The 15,463-nt window shown below is 40.4% G+C and overlaps 1 protein-coding gene across 1 annotated transcript in view; it reads left to right on the forward strand.

The window, feature by feature from the left end:
• Nucleotides 1-2,778, forward strand: part of LOC118358040 (fibrinogen C domain-containing protein 1-like) — a 179,643-nt gene extending 176,865 nt beyond the window's left edge. Inside the window, exon 7 of the mRNA XM_035735416.2 lies at nucleotides 1,068-2,778. Coding sequence (XP_035591309.1) covers nucleotides 1,068-1,330 — 263 coding nt within the window. The 3' untranslated portion in view covers nucleotides 1,331-2,778. The remainder of the gene's footprint in view (nucleotides 1-1,067) is intronic.
• The last annotated feature ends 12,685 nt before the right edge of the window (nucleotides 2,779-15,463 follow it).

Raw genomic sequence — 15,463 nt, forward strand, 5'->3', positions numbered from 1 at the left:
ACACACACACACACACACACACACACACACACACACACACACACACACACACACACACACACACACACACACACACACACACACACACACACACACACACACACACATATGCAAGCATGCACAGATACACACAAACACCACCCATACCCACCCACACATATCCTACTGGGCACACACTGGTTGAATAAATGTTGTTTTAATGTAATTCGTCAATGTATTGTGACGTGTAATCATAGTGGAAATTAGATTGGATTTGAAAAACGTCATCAACCAGCACTGTTTTCATCTCATTTCAACCAACATTGTAAACATTGAAATTAGGGTAAAACTTCAACTTAAATACATTAACTTAACTTGACTAACAGGTTGTTACATTAATCTAATTTCAACATATTCATCAGAACTATATATATGTTGAAAGTTCCACATAGACATTTTACTAATATTTTTATCCTATATTGATTACATATTGTGTGGTTGAATTTATGTAGAATTTCATATTTGATTAGAGATATTTTATTTGACCTTGTTTCAATGTTGCTAGTAAAATGGTATGTTTGAATCAACGTCGTTGTTTCAACGTCATGCCATCAACCTAAATAAAGAGCTATATTGAATGTGAAGCCACAGTCCACCAATTCCTGCCTGAACATTGACTCATACTGGTATATAATAGGTAATAATCTTCAGTGAGAACAAGTATACCATCCAGATCAACCTCTATCTACTCTGCTTAGCTTTGGAAACAAGCTGTGTTCGATTCAGCTGAGCTAACATGTCAACACATTTCTCTCTCTCTCTCATTCACTAACACAGAACCTGACAATAGCAAAGTAATTTACTTGCCCATCCCTGTGGTTTTCATTTATTTCAGTATAATGTTATATTTCACCGAGCAGTAATGGTTTTTCTTTTTAAACCTCTCACACATATACCACCATACATGTCATCATGATCCTGTCAAAGTGCTAAAATGCTGGCAACCTCTCTCATTCCCCACCCTCTCTCTCTCCCTCTCCTCCCTGTTTCTGCACCCACCCCTCCTCCCGTCTGTCTGTCTTTGTAAGGTGACTCAATGCTCAAACACAACGGGATGAAATTCACCACCAAGGACCAAGATAACGACCACTCGGAGAACAACTGTGCCTCCTTCTACCACGGTGCCTGGTGGTACCGCAACTGCCACACGTCCAACCTGAATGGACAGTACCTGCGTGGGCCGCACACCTCCTACGCCGACGGCATCGAGTGGTCCTCCTGGACGGGCTGGCAGTACTCCCTTAAATTCACTGAGATGAAGATTAGAGCCACGACAGAGGAGAACAAATGAGAGGGAACCGATAGCACGAGAAACAGTAGATGGATGGACTTAGGCGTTATTAAAGACACTCGACCTGCCGAAAATTAGAATAAGGACTCTGAACCTTAATCTGCTCGTACTGTAACCCCTGTCCAAAAACATTCTTAATCCCCTCCAAACGTCAACCATTTTGTGGTGTTGTGTTGAAACCTCCAAGGTTTTGTAACCTTTTGCAGCTTCTTGCTGATCTGATCATGTTTCTAAGAATTATTTAAAAAAAATAATGCAGGCAATGTCAGAACCACAGTATTGTTGTGCTTTTAAAAGGAAAGCTGTGGAATTTTGAAATCTGAAATGTTAGGATTTTTCTCATTCTGTTGAGTAAAATTGAATTGAATGAATTGAGTTCCCAGCTGCTTGTATGTACAGTTAACTTTGCATCTGACAGCAGTCTGAGTTCTCCTAAGTGTTACGCAGGGGGTTCAGTGAACCACGCTCACGAGATGAGGAACCCTGCTTGAGACCTGAATACGTGTGATAGGTCCCTGAGCTAACGCTCAGACTTTAGCTTAGTAGGTTAGCACTGTCTTGAGACACGCAAGAGACACAGGTTTGAACCCCAGTCAGTTACATGATCTTGTGGTTTACCCTTAGCTCCTTTTTGACCCCTAGACATACCTTGTACAGATCATGTGTCAGTCCAGTGCTCCAGTAAGACACATTCATGACAAAGCATTATATCAGTCAGACAGGGGTTTTAAAGCCAACCCAATCACTTCACAAAAGGCAGCCTTGCCTTTTACATAACATTTACAAATACAATGATCCCACAAGAGTGGCTTTGAGCAACATGCATGTGTGACCTGTTACAATGAAAGTAGAGAGAATGAAGAGAATACGTGAAAGGGCTGGGCCAGCGGTGTGCCAATTATAATCAGAGGCCTGGATCTGTGTAGCCTTCCAGTTGTTGGTGGAAACCTCCGACAGTAGGTTCTAACCTATAAATTCATCTCCTCTGAGAGCCAAGTCTATTCACTGATATGCTATCTTAACTCAAATTAGTCCTTTCAATATACTGGATTTTGCTTACTCCTGAAGCCTTCTAGTCTGTCATCTTCAGTGTGTGTACAGGAGATGATTGATAAAGTCAGGCAAACGGTGTTCTTTACTCAGTCAGAGTACCAAAAATTGAGATTCACCTATGGGCAACCAAAGTTTTAAAAAATACGAAAACATTGTGACATAACACAACAACGGCTGGTAATTCATTCCCTGCAAAAAGCAGCCTTTTCATCTGCCCAGATGTTGAATGACATTGTGTCACTGGTACAGTATGAGTGTATGTCTTTCTCATTATTTACAGTGATATGATATAGTGTTCGATACCTTGGAGGCAGCAGACAGTTGTACATCTGTGTAGTTTCCAGACCTGGGTTCAAATACATTTGTATCTGCTATTAAAAATGCTTTTTATTGTGCATTTGAGAATTTTTTTAAATACAGCCCAAAACAATGACTTTTATTTGAGTATTTGAATGTTTATTTTTAAAAATTGAACAAATAAAGTCTATCAAATTGTATTTGAAAGTATTCTCAAATACTTTTCTGGAACACTATTTGAAACCCTTTTCAAATATATTTTCAGCAAACATATTTCAAATACTCTGCTCTAAATGTTTAGCAAAAGCCAGATGTTTATATACAATCCTATGAATATATGTTCTAAGTAAATCGATCAATTAATTGCTCAAAGGGACTTCACCCTCAAAAGGCAAGAGAATGGCCATACTTTCAAATAGGAGATTGTAGATTTTGGCTACCAGATGGAAGCAGTGTGTGTGCAAAGGTTAAGACTGATCCAGTGGAGAATTACATTACTGCATCCTATTTTGTATCAAGTCTGCCAGGAGTTTGCCCAAATATGGCAAATTGGTCAGTTGCTACATTTTATCTCTGGGACCCTCAGGATGACAAATCAGAGCAAGATGACTGTAAGTACATTATTTACCTTCAGAGGTGAATGTATCAAACCAGTTGCCGTGATATGTTTTTTTTGTTATTGTGTACTCCTCAAATGGTAGCATGGTATTTGTTCACTGTAATAGCTACTGTTAATTGGACACTGCAGTTAGATTTACAATACTTTAAACTTTCTCCCCATATAAGACATGTCTATGTCCCAGGAAAGTTGGCTGTTGGATACAACGTCATTCTCGTCACATTAGTACACATTAGCAACAACCACTCCGGTTTAGAGACACCTATCCTGTAGAGATTAAACTGCTGAGGGATGGGTGCTGGTGAAATGTTATCAAAAAGAACAAAGATATTGAGGATTACCTAATCACCCAATATCTTCCACCAACTACTGATCCTCTGAAATTCTGGAAAACACACAGTCACACACACCCAACACTGAGCAAAGTTGCTGCTGAGTACTTACATGTCCCAGCATCCTCCGCAGCTGTGGAGCGGCATTTTAGCATTGAAAGGCGTATCTTCAGACCAGATCGCTGCTCAATTTTATTTTATTTATTTTATTTCACCTTTATTTAACCAGGTAGGCTAGTTGAGAACAAGTTCTCATTTGCAACTGCGACCTGGCCAAGATAAAGCATAGCAGTGTGAACAGACAACACAGAGTTACACATGGAGTAAACAATTAGCAAGTCAATAACACAGTAGAAAAAAAAAAAATGGGCAGTCTATATACAATGTGTGCAAAAGGCATGAGGAGGTAGGCGAATAATACAATTTTGCAGATTAACACTGGAGTGATAAATGATCAGATGGGCATGTACAGGTAGAGATATTGGTGTGCAAAAGATCAGAAAAGTAAATAAATAAAAACAGTATAAAAACAGTATGGGAATGAGGTAGGTGAAAAAGGGTGAGCTATTTACCTATAGACTATGTACAGCTGCATTGATCGGTTAGCTGCTCGGATAGCTGATGTTTGAAGTTGGTGAGGGAGATAAAAGTCTCCAACTTCAGCGATTTTTGCAATTCGTTCCAGTCACAGGCAGCAGAGTACTGGAACGAAAGGCGGCCAAATGAGGTGTTGGCTTGTGTCCGACAAGCTTTTTGAAACCCTGCTGTTTTTTAAATGTAACATGGCATCTTGCCATCTTTCATGAGACACCAACGTAAGGTAGCCTAGTGGTTAGAGTATTGGACGAGTAACCCAAAGGTTGCAAGATGGAAGATCAGCTCCCTGAGCTGACAAGGTACAAATCTGGTGTTCTGCCCCTGAACATTGCAGTTAACCCACTGTTCCTGGGCTGTCATTGAAAATAATAATTTGTTCTTAATAACTGACTTGCCTAGTTAAATAAAGGTAAAATAAATAGTGTGATCAAAAAGTGAAGTAAGACTCATACATGTAATATCTAAATACTTGTTTTGTAAAGCAATTGAAATACCTGAAATCGTATTTGAACCGAGATCTGGTGGTGCCTATAAAAGTCAGAGTGACAAAGGGTTGTTACAAAGTAGAAATGGCACATTGAGGCTCACAACTTGGAGTCAATATTGAGACAACATTGTGTGGTGTGTTTGCCGGGAATGTGGTGGTCTCCTATGCATTTTGTATTTATGTTTACTGTTTGTTTTTGTCATGATGCGGCTAGTCTTTCCATTTAAAGGTTGAGTGAAAATATTGCTTATATGGTGATAGGTAGAGAGGTCTGTTTAAGTTAGGCTGAAACACACTTAAAGTGAGATTTTAATGTTGCTATTATTATGAGTGTGTTTATAATGGTAAGCTGTTGTTGTAAAAGATCCCTCAGTCCAATATGAGCACTTAATAATCAGATCTTCTGATTGACATTCAGTGTACTTTCTATGTTTTTGTCTCAAAATGAATAAAACAAGAAAACATTGTGTTTAGATGTGTAAAGTTGTCTCATCACAGTATTTTCAAATAAAGGTATTACTATAAGAACTAACATTTATCACTTTACAAACTTACTTTTTAATTTCTTATGATTGTAGCCTAATCTTATCACTCATTATAGTTACTCAATTAGATGATAATTCCACCATAAGAGGGACATTGAATAAAACATTCTCAATAACAGAGTACTGTCAGTTTGTCATTGGGGGAAGGGACAAAAATATAGTTTTTCTACAGATATACTGTAGACTACAATATTAGTACAGTTTTTGAAATTGCTTTTGTGCTATTGGTTACACGTGGTCTGTGGTTGTGAGGCTCCAACAACATGGAGAAATCCTTTACTTTCAATTCTTTGGCAACAGCTCTGGTGGACATTCCTGCAGTCAGCATGCCAATTGCACACTCCCTCAAAACTTGAGACATCTGTGGCATTGTGTTGTGTGACAAAACTGCACATTTTAAAGTGTAATTTTATTATTCCCGGCACAAGGTACACCTGTGTATTGATCATGCCGTTTAATCAGGTTCTTGATATTCCACACCTGTCAGGAGAAACGCTCACTAACATGAATGTAAACTAATTTGTGCCTGAAATTTGAGCTCATGAAACATGGGACCAACACTTTTCTTTTCCAGTATAGTTATTTTATCAACCAGGTAATCCAATAGCAAAAAAATCAAGATACATTTCCCTTTAAATGTAATATGCTATGGTACATTAAACTGTTTTCACATTAGGCAAAACACTTGCATTACCCATTAAAATCAACTGAACATCAAATGTCATTCAATTCTATCACGTGTGTGATCAAAGGTGCGATCATTGAACACGACATACACAAAAAATGATTCACAGAAATAATTACATCACAGGTGTACCGTAATCAAATGAAACAAATTAAATAAATTAAAGAAGCAGGCACTACATTACATTACATTTAAGTCATTTAGCAGATTTCGATTTATTTAGATTTAGGCACTAGATTGCATCAAGTCTGTCTTGAGCTTTTGGCCAAACATTCTCAATCCCAGGTCCACATTGTTCATGCACCTGGGGAAAAACCTTTTGGCATGACGAATCCAAGCCTGACATAGGTCTGGATTGATCCATGGCCTGAAGGAGAATGGTACGCTCATGGGAATGGCATCTTACACTTGTATCGTAATTGTTACAAGTTTTGGGTTTTTCCATTTTTGTTTTAAAGGTTGGACTTTAGCACGTTAGCACGTAGGGCGCACAGATTGGTGTCACCTCATTAGTCCATATGTGTTACACCTGTGCTGGTTGCCATCTCATTAGGGGGAAGGTGTTTTACCTGTGCTGGCCCAGGTGATATTTAAGAGTGGCTAGTGCAGTGCTCCACTTGTCTTGAGAGATGTGGAGGGTTTAGTTGGCACTCCCTGTTTGATTTCTAGAAAAACATTCTTTGTCTGAACTTTAAGTTCAGTGTTTGCCTTCTTGGGAAAATTTAGAAGGTGCTCATGGTGGGTGTTTTTTAGGTCACAGTTGTTGTTGCTAGTCAACTTTCAGTGGATACCCCCATGAGTGTCTTTTACGAATCCCTCCGAGAACCCTACCTTGTTTTGTTTTGGTTGTTGTCAGTGACTCTTTGTTAATTCCCTTTTCTGTTTGAGCAACAATTTTTGGTTTTCTTGCTGGGGAACGTAACAGTAATCATGTCTTGCATATTCTACTTATGTAGTGTAGTGGTCCAGTACATGACTCCGTTCGTAAGAGCATGGCACTAGCAACACGAGTTGTGGGTTCCATTCCCACTGTTGTCACATAGAAAAATGTGCAGTCTCATACAGTGCATACAGTGCATTCGGAAAGTATTCAGACCCCTTTACATTTTCCACATTACAGCCTTATCGTAAAATGTATTAAAGGCAGAAAAAAAATCTCTTATCAATTTACACACAATACCCCAATAACGACCAAGCAAAAACAGGTTCAGAGTTTTGCAAATGTGTGTATATATACAGTTGAAGTCGGAAGTTTACACACAGGTTGGAGTCATTAAAACTAGTTTTTCAACCACTTCACAAATTTCTTGTTAACAAACTATAGTTTTGGCAAGTTGGTTAGGACATCTACTTTGTGCATGACACAAGTCATTTTTCCAAAAATTGTTTACAGACAGATTATTTCACTTATAATTCACTGTATCACAATTCTAGTGGATCAGAATTTTACATACACTAAGTTGACTGTGCCTTTAAACAGCTTGGAAACTTACGGAAAATGATGGCATGGCTTTAGAAGCTTCTGATAGGCTAATTGACATAATTTGAGTCAATTGGAGGTGTACCTGTGGATGTATTTCAAGGCCTACCTTCAAAATCAGTGCCTCTTTGCTTGACATCATTGGAAAATCAAAAGAAATCAGCCAAGACCTATAGAATAGAAATTGTAGACCTCCACAAGTCTGATTCATTCCTTGGGAGCAATTTCCAAATGCATGAAGGTACCACGTTCATTTGTACAAACAATCCCAGAACAACAGCAAAGGACCTTGTGAAGATGTCGGAGGAAACATGTACAAAAGTAGCTACATCCACAGTAAAACGAGTCCTATATCGACAACCTGAAAGGCCTCTTAGCAAGGAAGAAGCCACTGCTCCAAAACCGCCATAAAAAAAGCCAGACTACGGTTTGCAACTGCACATGGGGACAAAGATCGTACTTTTTGGAGAAATGTCCTCTGGTCTGATGAAACAAAAATAGAACTGTTTGGCCATAATGACCATAGTTATGTTAGGAGGAAAAAGGGGGAGACTTGCAAGCCGAAGAACACCATCCCAACCGTGAAGCACGGGGTGGCAGCATCATGTTGTGGGGGTGCTTTGCTGCAGGAGGGACTGGTGCACTTCACAAAATAGATGGCATCATGAGGCAGGAAAATTATGTAGATATATTGAAGCAACATCTCAAGACATCAGTCAGGAAGTTAAAGCTTGGTCACAAATGAGTCTTCCAAATGGACAATGACCCCAAGCATACTTCCAAAGTTGTGGCAAACTGGCTTAAGGATAACAAAGACAAAGTAATGGAGTGGCCATCACAAAGACCTGACCTCAATTCTATAGAAAATGTGTGGGCAGAACTGAAAAAGCGTGTGTGAGCAAGGAAGCCTACAAACCTGACTTAGCTCTGTCAGGAGGAATGGATCAAAATTCACCCAACTTATTGTGGGAAACCTGTGGAAGGCTACCCGAAACGTTTGACCCAAGTTAAACAATTTTAAGGCAATGATATCAAATACTAATTGAGTGTATGTACATTTATGACCCACTGGGAATGTGATGAAAGAAATAGTCACTGAGATAAATCATTCTCTCTGCTATTATTCTGATATTTCACATTCTTGAAATAAAGTGGTGACTGACCTAAGATTGGAATTTTTACTAGGATTAAATGTCAGGAATTGTGAAAAACTGAGTTTAAATGTATTTGGCTAAGGAGTATGTCAACTTCCGACTTCCACTGTATATATAAAAAACAGTTATCTAATTTGCATCAGACACTTTACTCAGTACTTTGCTGAAGCATCTTTAGCAGCAATTACAGCCTCGCGTCATCTTGGTATGACGCTACAAGCTTGTGTTTGGGGAATTTCTCCCATTCTTCTCTGCAGATCCTCTCAAGCTCTGTCAGGTTGGATAGGGAGCGTCGCTGCACAGCTAATTTCAGGTCTCTCCAGAGATGTTAGATCGGGTTCAAGTCCAGGTTCTGGCTGGGCCACTCAAGGACATTCAGAGACTTTTCCCGAAGCCACTCCTGCGTTGTCTTGGCTGTGTGCTTAGGGTCATTGTCCTGTTGGAAGGTGAACCTTCGCCCAGTCTGGGGTCCTGAGCAGGTTTATATCATGGATCTCTCTGTACTTTGCTTCGTTCATCTTTCCCTCGATCCTGTCTAGTCTCCCAGTCCCTGCCGCTGAAAAACATCCCCACAAACATGATGCTGCCACAACCATGCTTCACCGGAGGGATGGTGCCAGGTTTCCTCCAGATGTGACGCTTGGCATTCAGGCCAAAGAGTTCAATTTTGGTTTCATCCGACCAGAGTATCTTGTTTCTCATGGTCAGAGTCCTTTAGGTGCCTTTCGGCAAACCCCAAGCAGGCTGTCATGTGCTTATTACTGAGGATTGGCTTTCGTCTGGCCTCTCTACAATAAACGCCTGATTGTCCTACTGGAAGGTTCTCCCATCTCCACAGAGGAACTCAAGTTTTTGGCCCTACTCCCGCAGTTTCTCAGTTTGGTCAGGCAGACAGGCAGAAGATTCTTGGTGTTTTCAAACTTCTTCCATTTAAGAATGATGGAGGCCACTGTGTTCTTGGGGAACTTCAATGCTGCAGATATTTTTTGGGGCCCTTCCCCAGATCTGTGTCTTGACACGATCCTGTCTCGGAGCTCTACGGACAATTCCTTCCACCTCATGGCTTGGTTTTTGAACTAATTCTTAGTTTCATTAACGGCCTAGGAACAGCGGGTTAGCCGTCTTGTTCAGGGGCAGAATGACACATTTTTACGTTGTCATCTCGAGGATTCGATCTTGCAATCTTTTGGTTAATTGTCCAAAGCTCTAACCACTAGGCTACCCGCTGCCCCTATCTGAATGCACTATATATTATGGTATTACAGTACTGTATTGGCCAATGCAATTTGACTAAAACAGTGTGAATCCCACCCCAGCAACTTCATTGTGGATACAGGTTTACTGTATAGGGGATGCATGTTACAAATCCAATCAAATAAAATAACATTTTATTTGTCACATACACATGGTTAGCAGATGTTAATGCGAGTGTAGCGAAATGCTTGTGCTTCTAGTTCCGACAATGCAGTAATAACCGACAAGTAATCTAACTAACAATTCCAAAACTACTGTCTTATACACAGTGTAAGGGGATAAAGAATATGTACATAAGGATATATGAATGAGTGATGGTACAGGGCAGCATACAGTAGATGGTATCGAGTACAGTATATACATATGAGATGAGTATGTAGACAAAGTAAACAAAGTGGCATAGTTAAAGTGGCTAGTGATACATGTATTACATAAGGATGCAGTCGATGATATAGAGTACAGTATATACGTATGCATATGAGATTAATAATGTAGGGTAAGTAACATTATATAAGGTAGCATTGTTTAAAGTGGCTAGTGATATATTTACATCATTTCCCATCAATTCCCATTATTAAAGTGGCTGGAGTTGGGTCAGTGTCAATGTCAGTGTCAGTCAGTGTGTACATACAGTACATCTTGGATATTGTCAATGTCAGATTTAACTGTGAGTTAAGTCAAAATATTACAGTACATATACTTTATGTTTCTAATTCACAGACATACACTTGCATTATGTTCTCCATCTTATTATTCAAACCCATTTAAAATCTGTAGGTTTACCAAATGGTTTAGTGATTATCAGTTAGGAGAAGTTAGATGAATTAATAGTCAAATGCATTTACACAAATGAGAAGTATCAAATCAAAGTTTATTGGTCGCGTACACAGATTTGCAGATGTTATCGCAGGTGCGGCGAAATACTTGTGTTTCTAGCTCCAACACTGAAGTAATACCTAGCAATACACAACAATGCAGTAATCCCTATCAATACACAACAATGCAGTAATACCTAGCAATGCAAAACAATGCAGTAATACCTAGCAATGCAAAACAATGCAGTAATACCTATCAATACACAACAATGCAGTAATACCTATCAATACACAACAATGCAGAAATACCTATCAATACACAACAATGCAGAAATACCTAGCAATGCAAAACAATGCAGGCGTAATACAAAAAGGAAGACATTTAAGAAATATCAGAACAAACAAAAATCATATAAAAAATAATGTGAGAATTGCATTGTGAAAGGCAAATTACTTTATATGAACATGTATTGCAATGTGAAACGTGTATTTCTAGATGAAACACGGATTAAGTTTGGTGAAAAAGTGACTGATGTGTGTTGCACTTAGTCAGTTGAAAATGTAACAACTGCCTTTTTGATGATCTATTTTTAGCTTTGTACTGAGAGTTGTGAAAATGTATCACACACTTGTGAAAAATGTACCAAAGGATTGAAAAACTGTTATATACCCCCCACCCCTCCTCCACCCTCCCCAACCCCTGAAAATGAGTGTCTGTGACTAAGAACCTATGGAACCTCTAGTGGTGACCTGCTGAACTGCAACCGTATCCAATACATTAATTTTTATTTTTTTATTTTACCTTTATTTTACTAGGCAAGTCAGTTAAGAATAAATGCTTATTTTCAATGACGGCCTAGGAACAGTGGGTTAACTGCCTGTTCAGGGGCAGAACGACAGATTTGTACCTTGGGGATTTGAACTTGCAACCTTTCGGTTACTAGTCCAATGCTCTAACCACTAGGCTACCCTGACCCACGCTCCATGGGAAGTTTCTAGGGTATGAAATTGTGCATGTCCTTCAAAAGAACTCCCCCATAGGAAGACAACTGCTGTTCTCATATTTTTCCCCTAAATGCACAATGTCCTTCACCCTTGTTCCCCTTTGTTACCCAAAAAAAGATGCATAAATGTTTTGTGTTGAATGGAAAGGAATGAGACCAGGCAGACATTTGTAAACAGTCTATGCTGCAATGACTATTACCTCTGGATGTTTTCAATCTAAGCCAACTCTCCTGATTGTGCTATTTCCCTGAATATGGTGATGTCCATTGCTTTTTCTTGAATCCTTATACTGTGTTTAAATGTTCTCCACAAAATGTATTAAACACTTACATTTTCTAAATGAATCTCCCTTGGTGCGTCAGAACTATTTCTGTGTCATCCCTATTTTTGATTATCTGACTCCAGTCCACATCTATGCCTTTTTAATTACTCTTCACCGGAGACAAGAACAAGGCTAATTGAATAGATCAGCCTAGAATACATTGTGTGTGTGTGTGTATATATATATACACTGCTCAAAAAAATCAAGTGAACACTTAAACAACGCAATGTAACTCCAAGTCAATCACACTTCTGTGAAATCAAACTGTCCACTTAGGAAGCAACACTGATTGACAATAAATTTCCCATGCTGTTGTGCAAATGGAATAGACAACAGGTGGAAATTATAGGCAATTAGAAAGACATCCCCCAATAAAGGAGTGGTTCTGCAGGTGGTGACCACAGACCCCTTCTCAGTTCCTATGCTTCCTGGCTGATGTTTTGGTAACTTTTGAATGCTGGCGGTGCTTTCACTCTAGTGGTAGCATGAGACGGAGTCTACAACCCACACAAGTGGTAGTGCAGCTCATCCAGGATGGTACATCAATGCGAGCTGTGGCAAGAAGGTTTGCTGTGTCCGTCAGCGTAGTGTCCAGAGCATGGAGGCACTACCAGGAGACAGGCCAGTACATCAGGAGATGTGGAGGAGGCCGTAGGAGGGCAACAACCCAGCAGCAGGACCGCTACCTCCGCCTTTGTGCAAGGAGGAGCAAGAGGAGCACTGCCAGAGCTGTGCAAAATGACCTCCAGCAGGCCACAAATGTGCATGTGTCTATTCAAACAGTCAGACACAGACTCCATGAGGGTGGTATGAGGGCCCGACGTCCACAGGTGGGGGTTGTGCTTACTGCCCAACACCGTGCAGGACGTTTGACATTTGCAAGAGAACACCAAGATTGGCAAATTCGCCACTGGCGCCCTGTGCTCTTCACAGATGAAAGCAGGTTCACACTGAGCACATGTGACAGACGTGACAGAGTCTGGAGACGCTGTGGAGAACGTTCTGCTGCCTGCAACATCCTCCAGCATGACCGGTTTGGCGGTGGGTCAGTCATGGTGTGGGGTGGCATTTCTTTGGGGGGCCGCACAGCCCTCCATGTGCTCGCCAGAGGTAGCCTGACTGCCATTAGGTACTGAGATGAGATCCTCAGACCCCTTGTGAGACCATATGCTGGTGAGGTTGGCCCTGGGTTCTTCCTAATGCAAGACAATGCTAGACCTCATGTGGCTGGAGTGTGTCAGGAGTTCCTGAAAGAGGAAGGCATTGATGCTATGGACTGGCCCGCCCGTTCCCCAGACCTGAATCCAATTGAGCACATCTGGGACATCATGTCTCGCTCCATCCACCAATGCCACGTTGCACCACAGACTGTCCAAGAGTTGGTGGGTGCTTTAGTCCAGGTCTGGGAGGAGATCCCTCAGGAGACCATCCGCCACCTCATCAGTAGTATGCGCAGGCGTTGTACGGAGGTCATACAGGCACGTGGAGGCAACACACACTACTGAGCCTAATTTTGACTTGTTTTAAGGACATTACATCAAAGTTGGATCAGCCTGTAGTGTGGTTTTCCACTTTAATTTTGAGTGTCACTCCAAATCCAGACCTACATGGGTTGATACATTTGATTTCCATGGATAGTTTTTGTGTTATTTTGTTGTCAGCACATTCAACTATGTAAAGAAAAAAGTATTTAATAAGAATATTTCATTCATTCAGATCTAGGATGTGTTATATTAGTGTTCCCTTTCTTTTTTGGAGCAGTCTCTCTCTCTCTCTCTCTCTCTCTCTCTCTCTCTCTCTCTCTCTCTCTCTCTCTCTCTCTCTCTCTCTCTCTCTCTCTCTCTCTCTCTCTCTCTCTCTCTAAATGTTGCAATGTCCTAAAGGAAGTGGGAAGTTATTGATGCAGTCACTAAAATAGTTCAATCTCATGATTGGTAGTAGATATGTCTGTTCTGCAATGTTTATATTAGGACAAAATGCTTTGAAATGTGAAAAGTACAAATGCTATCAAAAAGCTGCAATGTCTGCACATTTTAGAAATTGAATGGCTTTTCTAGCTTAAACATTTCAAAATAAATTGTGGTCTAAAAAATGTGAAGTATTTCAAATATTTAGAATGGTCTTGCTGAAACAAGCATATTATCTATTGCTCTATTCAAAACACGTTTGTCCATGAGGCAGCTAACGATTAAGAATTCAGCGGTTGAATGGAATAGCCTATAACATCCAAGCATCATCATGCAATTCACAGCGGGCCTTTATGGCACTGGGAAACAAGTAGCTGATGCATTAACAGAGTCCTCATCTGTGTGTGCCCTGTCCAGCCAAGCACTCTAATTATCCCACCATATTGCAGCAATATACTCATTTGGTGATGTACTTGACAATGACATTGACAGCACACAGGGCTGTTATGTGAGGAATACAAGAGGAAATGGAGAGCGATGTGGATTAAATAATATCATTGTGTTGAGCCACTGTCATCATTACCCCATAAGAAGGCTGCGTTCCTGCTGTTCTGTTCCTCAGCAGACATGGGTTACATGGGTTCAAATACTATTGGAAATATTTCAAATACTTGAGCTCTAGTTTGCTCTACTCTGCCTGGAGTGCCAAATGGGAGAGGTTTGCACAGATGATTCTATTGATTTGATTGTGCCAGGCAAGCTCAGTTTAAGTTTAAATAGTATTTGAACCCAGGTCTGTTCCTTAGCAGGGCCTCCTGGGCCATATACAGCGTTCCTCATTGAGTTCCCTGAATTCCTATCGGATCTTGTAGTCATAGCAGATACTATTCTCATTTTTGGTGACTTTAATATTCACATGGAAAAGTCCACAGACCCACTCCAAAAGGCTTTCGGAGCCATCATCGACTCAGTGGGTTTTGTCCAACATGTCTCTGGACCTACTCACTGTCACAGTCATACTCTGGACCTAGTTTTGTCCCATGGAATAAATGTTGTGGATCTTAATGTTTTTCCTCATAATCCTGGACTATCGGACCACCATTTTATTACGTTTGCAATTGCAACAAATAATCTGCTCAGACCCCAACCAAGGAGATCAAAAGTCGTGCTATGAATTCACAGACAACACAAAGATTCCTTGATGCCCTTCCAGACTCCCTCTGCCTACCCGACGTCAGAGGACAAAAAACAGTTAACCACCTAACTGAGGAACATTTCTCATAAGAAACTAGCTCCCTGGTATACAGAAAATACCCGAGCTCTGAAGCAAGCTTCCAGAAAATTGGAACGGAAATGGCGCCACACCAAACTGTAAGTCTCCCGACTAGCTTGGAAAGACAGTACTGTGCAGTATCGAAGAGCCCTCACTGCTGCTCGATCATCCTATTTTTCCAACTTAATTGAGGAAAATAAGAACAATCCTAAATGTATTTTTGATACTGTCGCAAAGCTAACTAAAAAGCAGCATTCACCAAGTGGGGATGGCTTTCACTTCAGCAGTAATAAATTCATGAACTTCTT

The sequence above is a fragment of the Oncorhynchus keta genome, chromosome 25 (genome assembly GCF_023373465.1).
Source record: "Oncorhynchus keta strain PuntledgeMale-10-30-2019 chromosome 25, Oket_V2, whole genome shotgun sequence".
In the NCBI taxonomy this organism is placed as follows: Eukaryota; Metazoa; Chordata; class Actinopteri; order Salmoniformes; family Salmonidae; genus Oncorhynchus; species Oncorhynchus keta.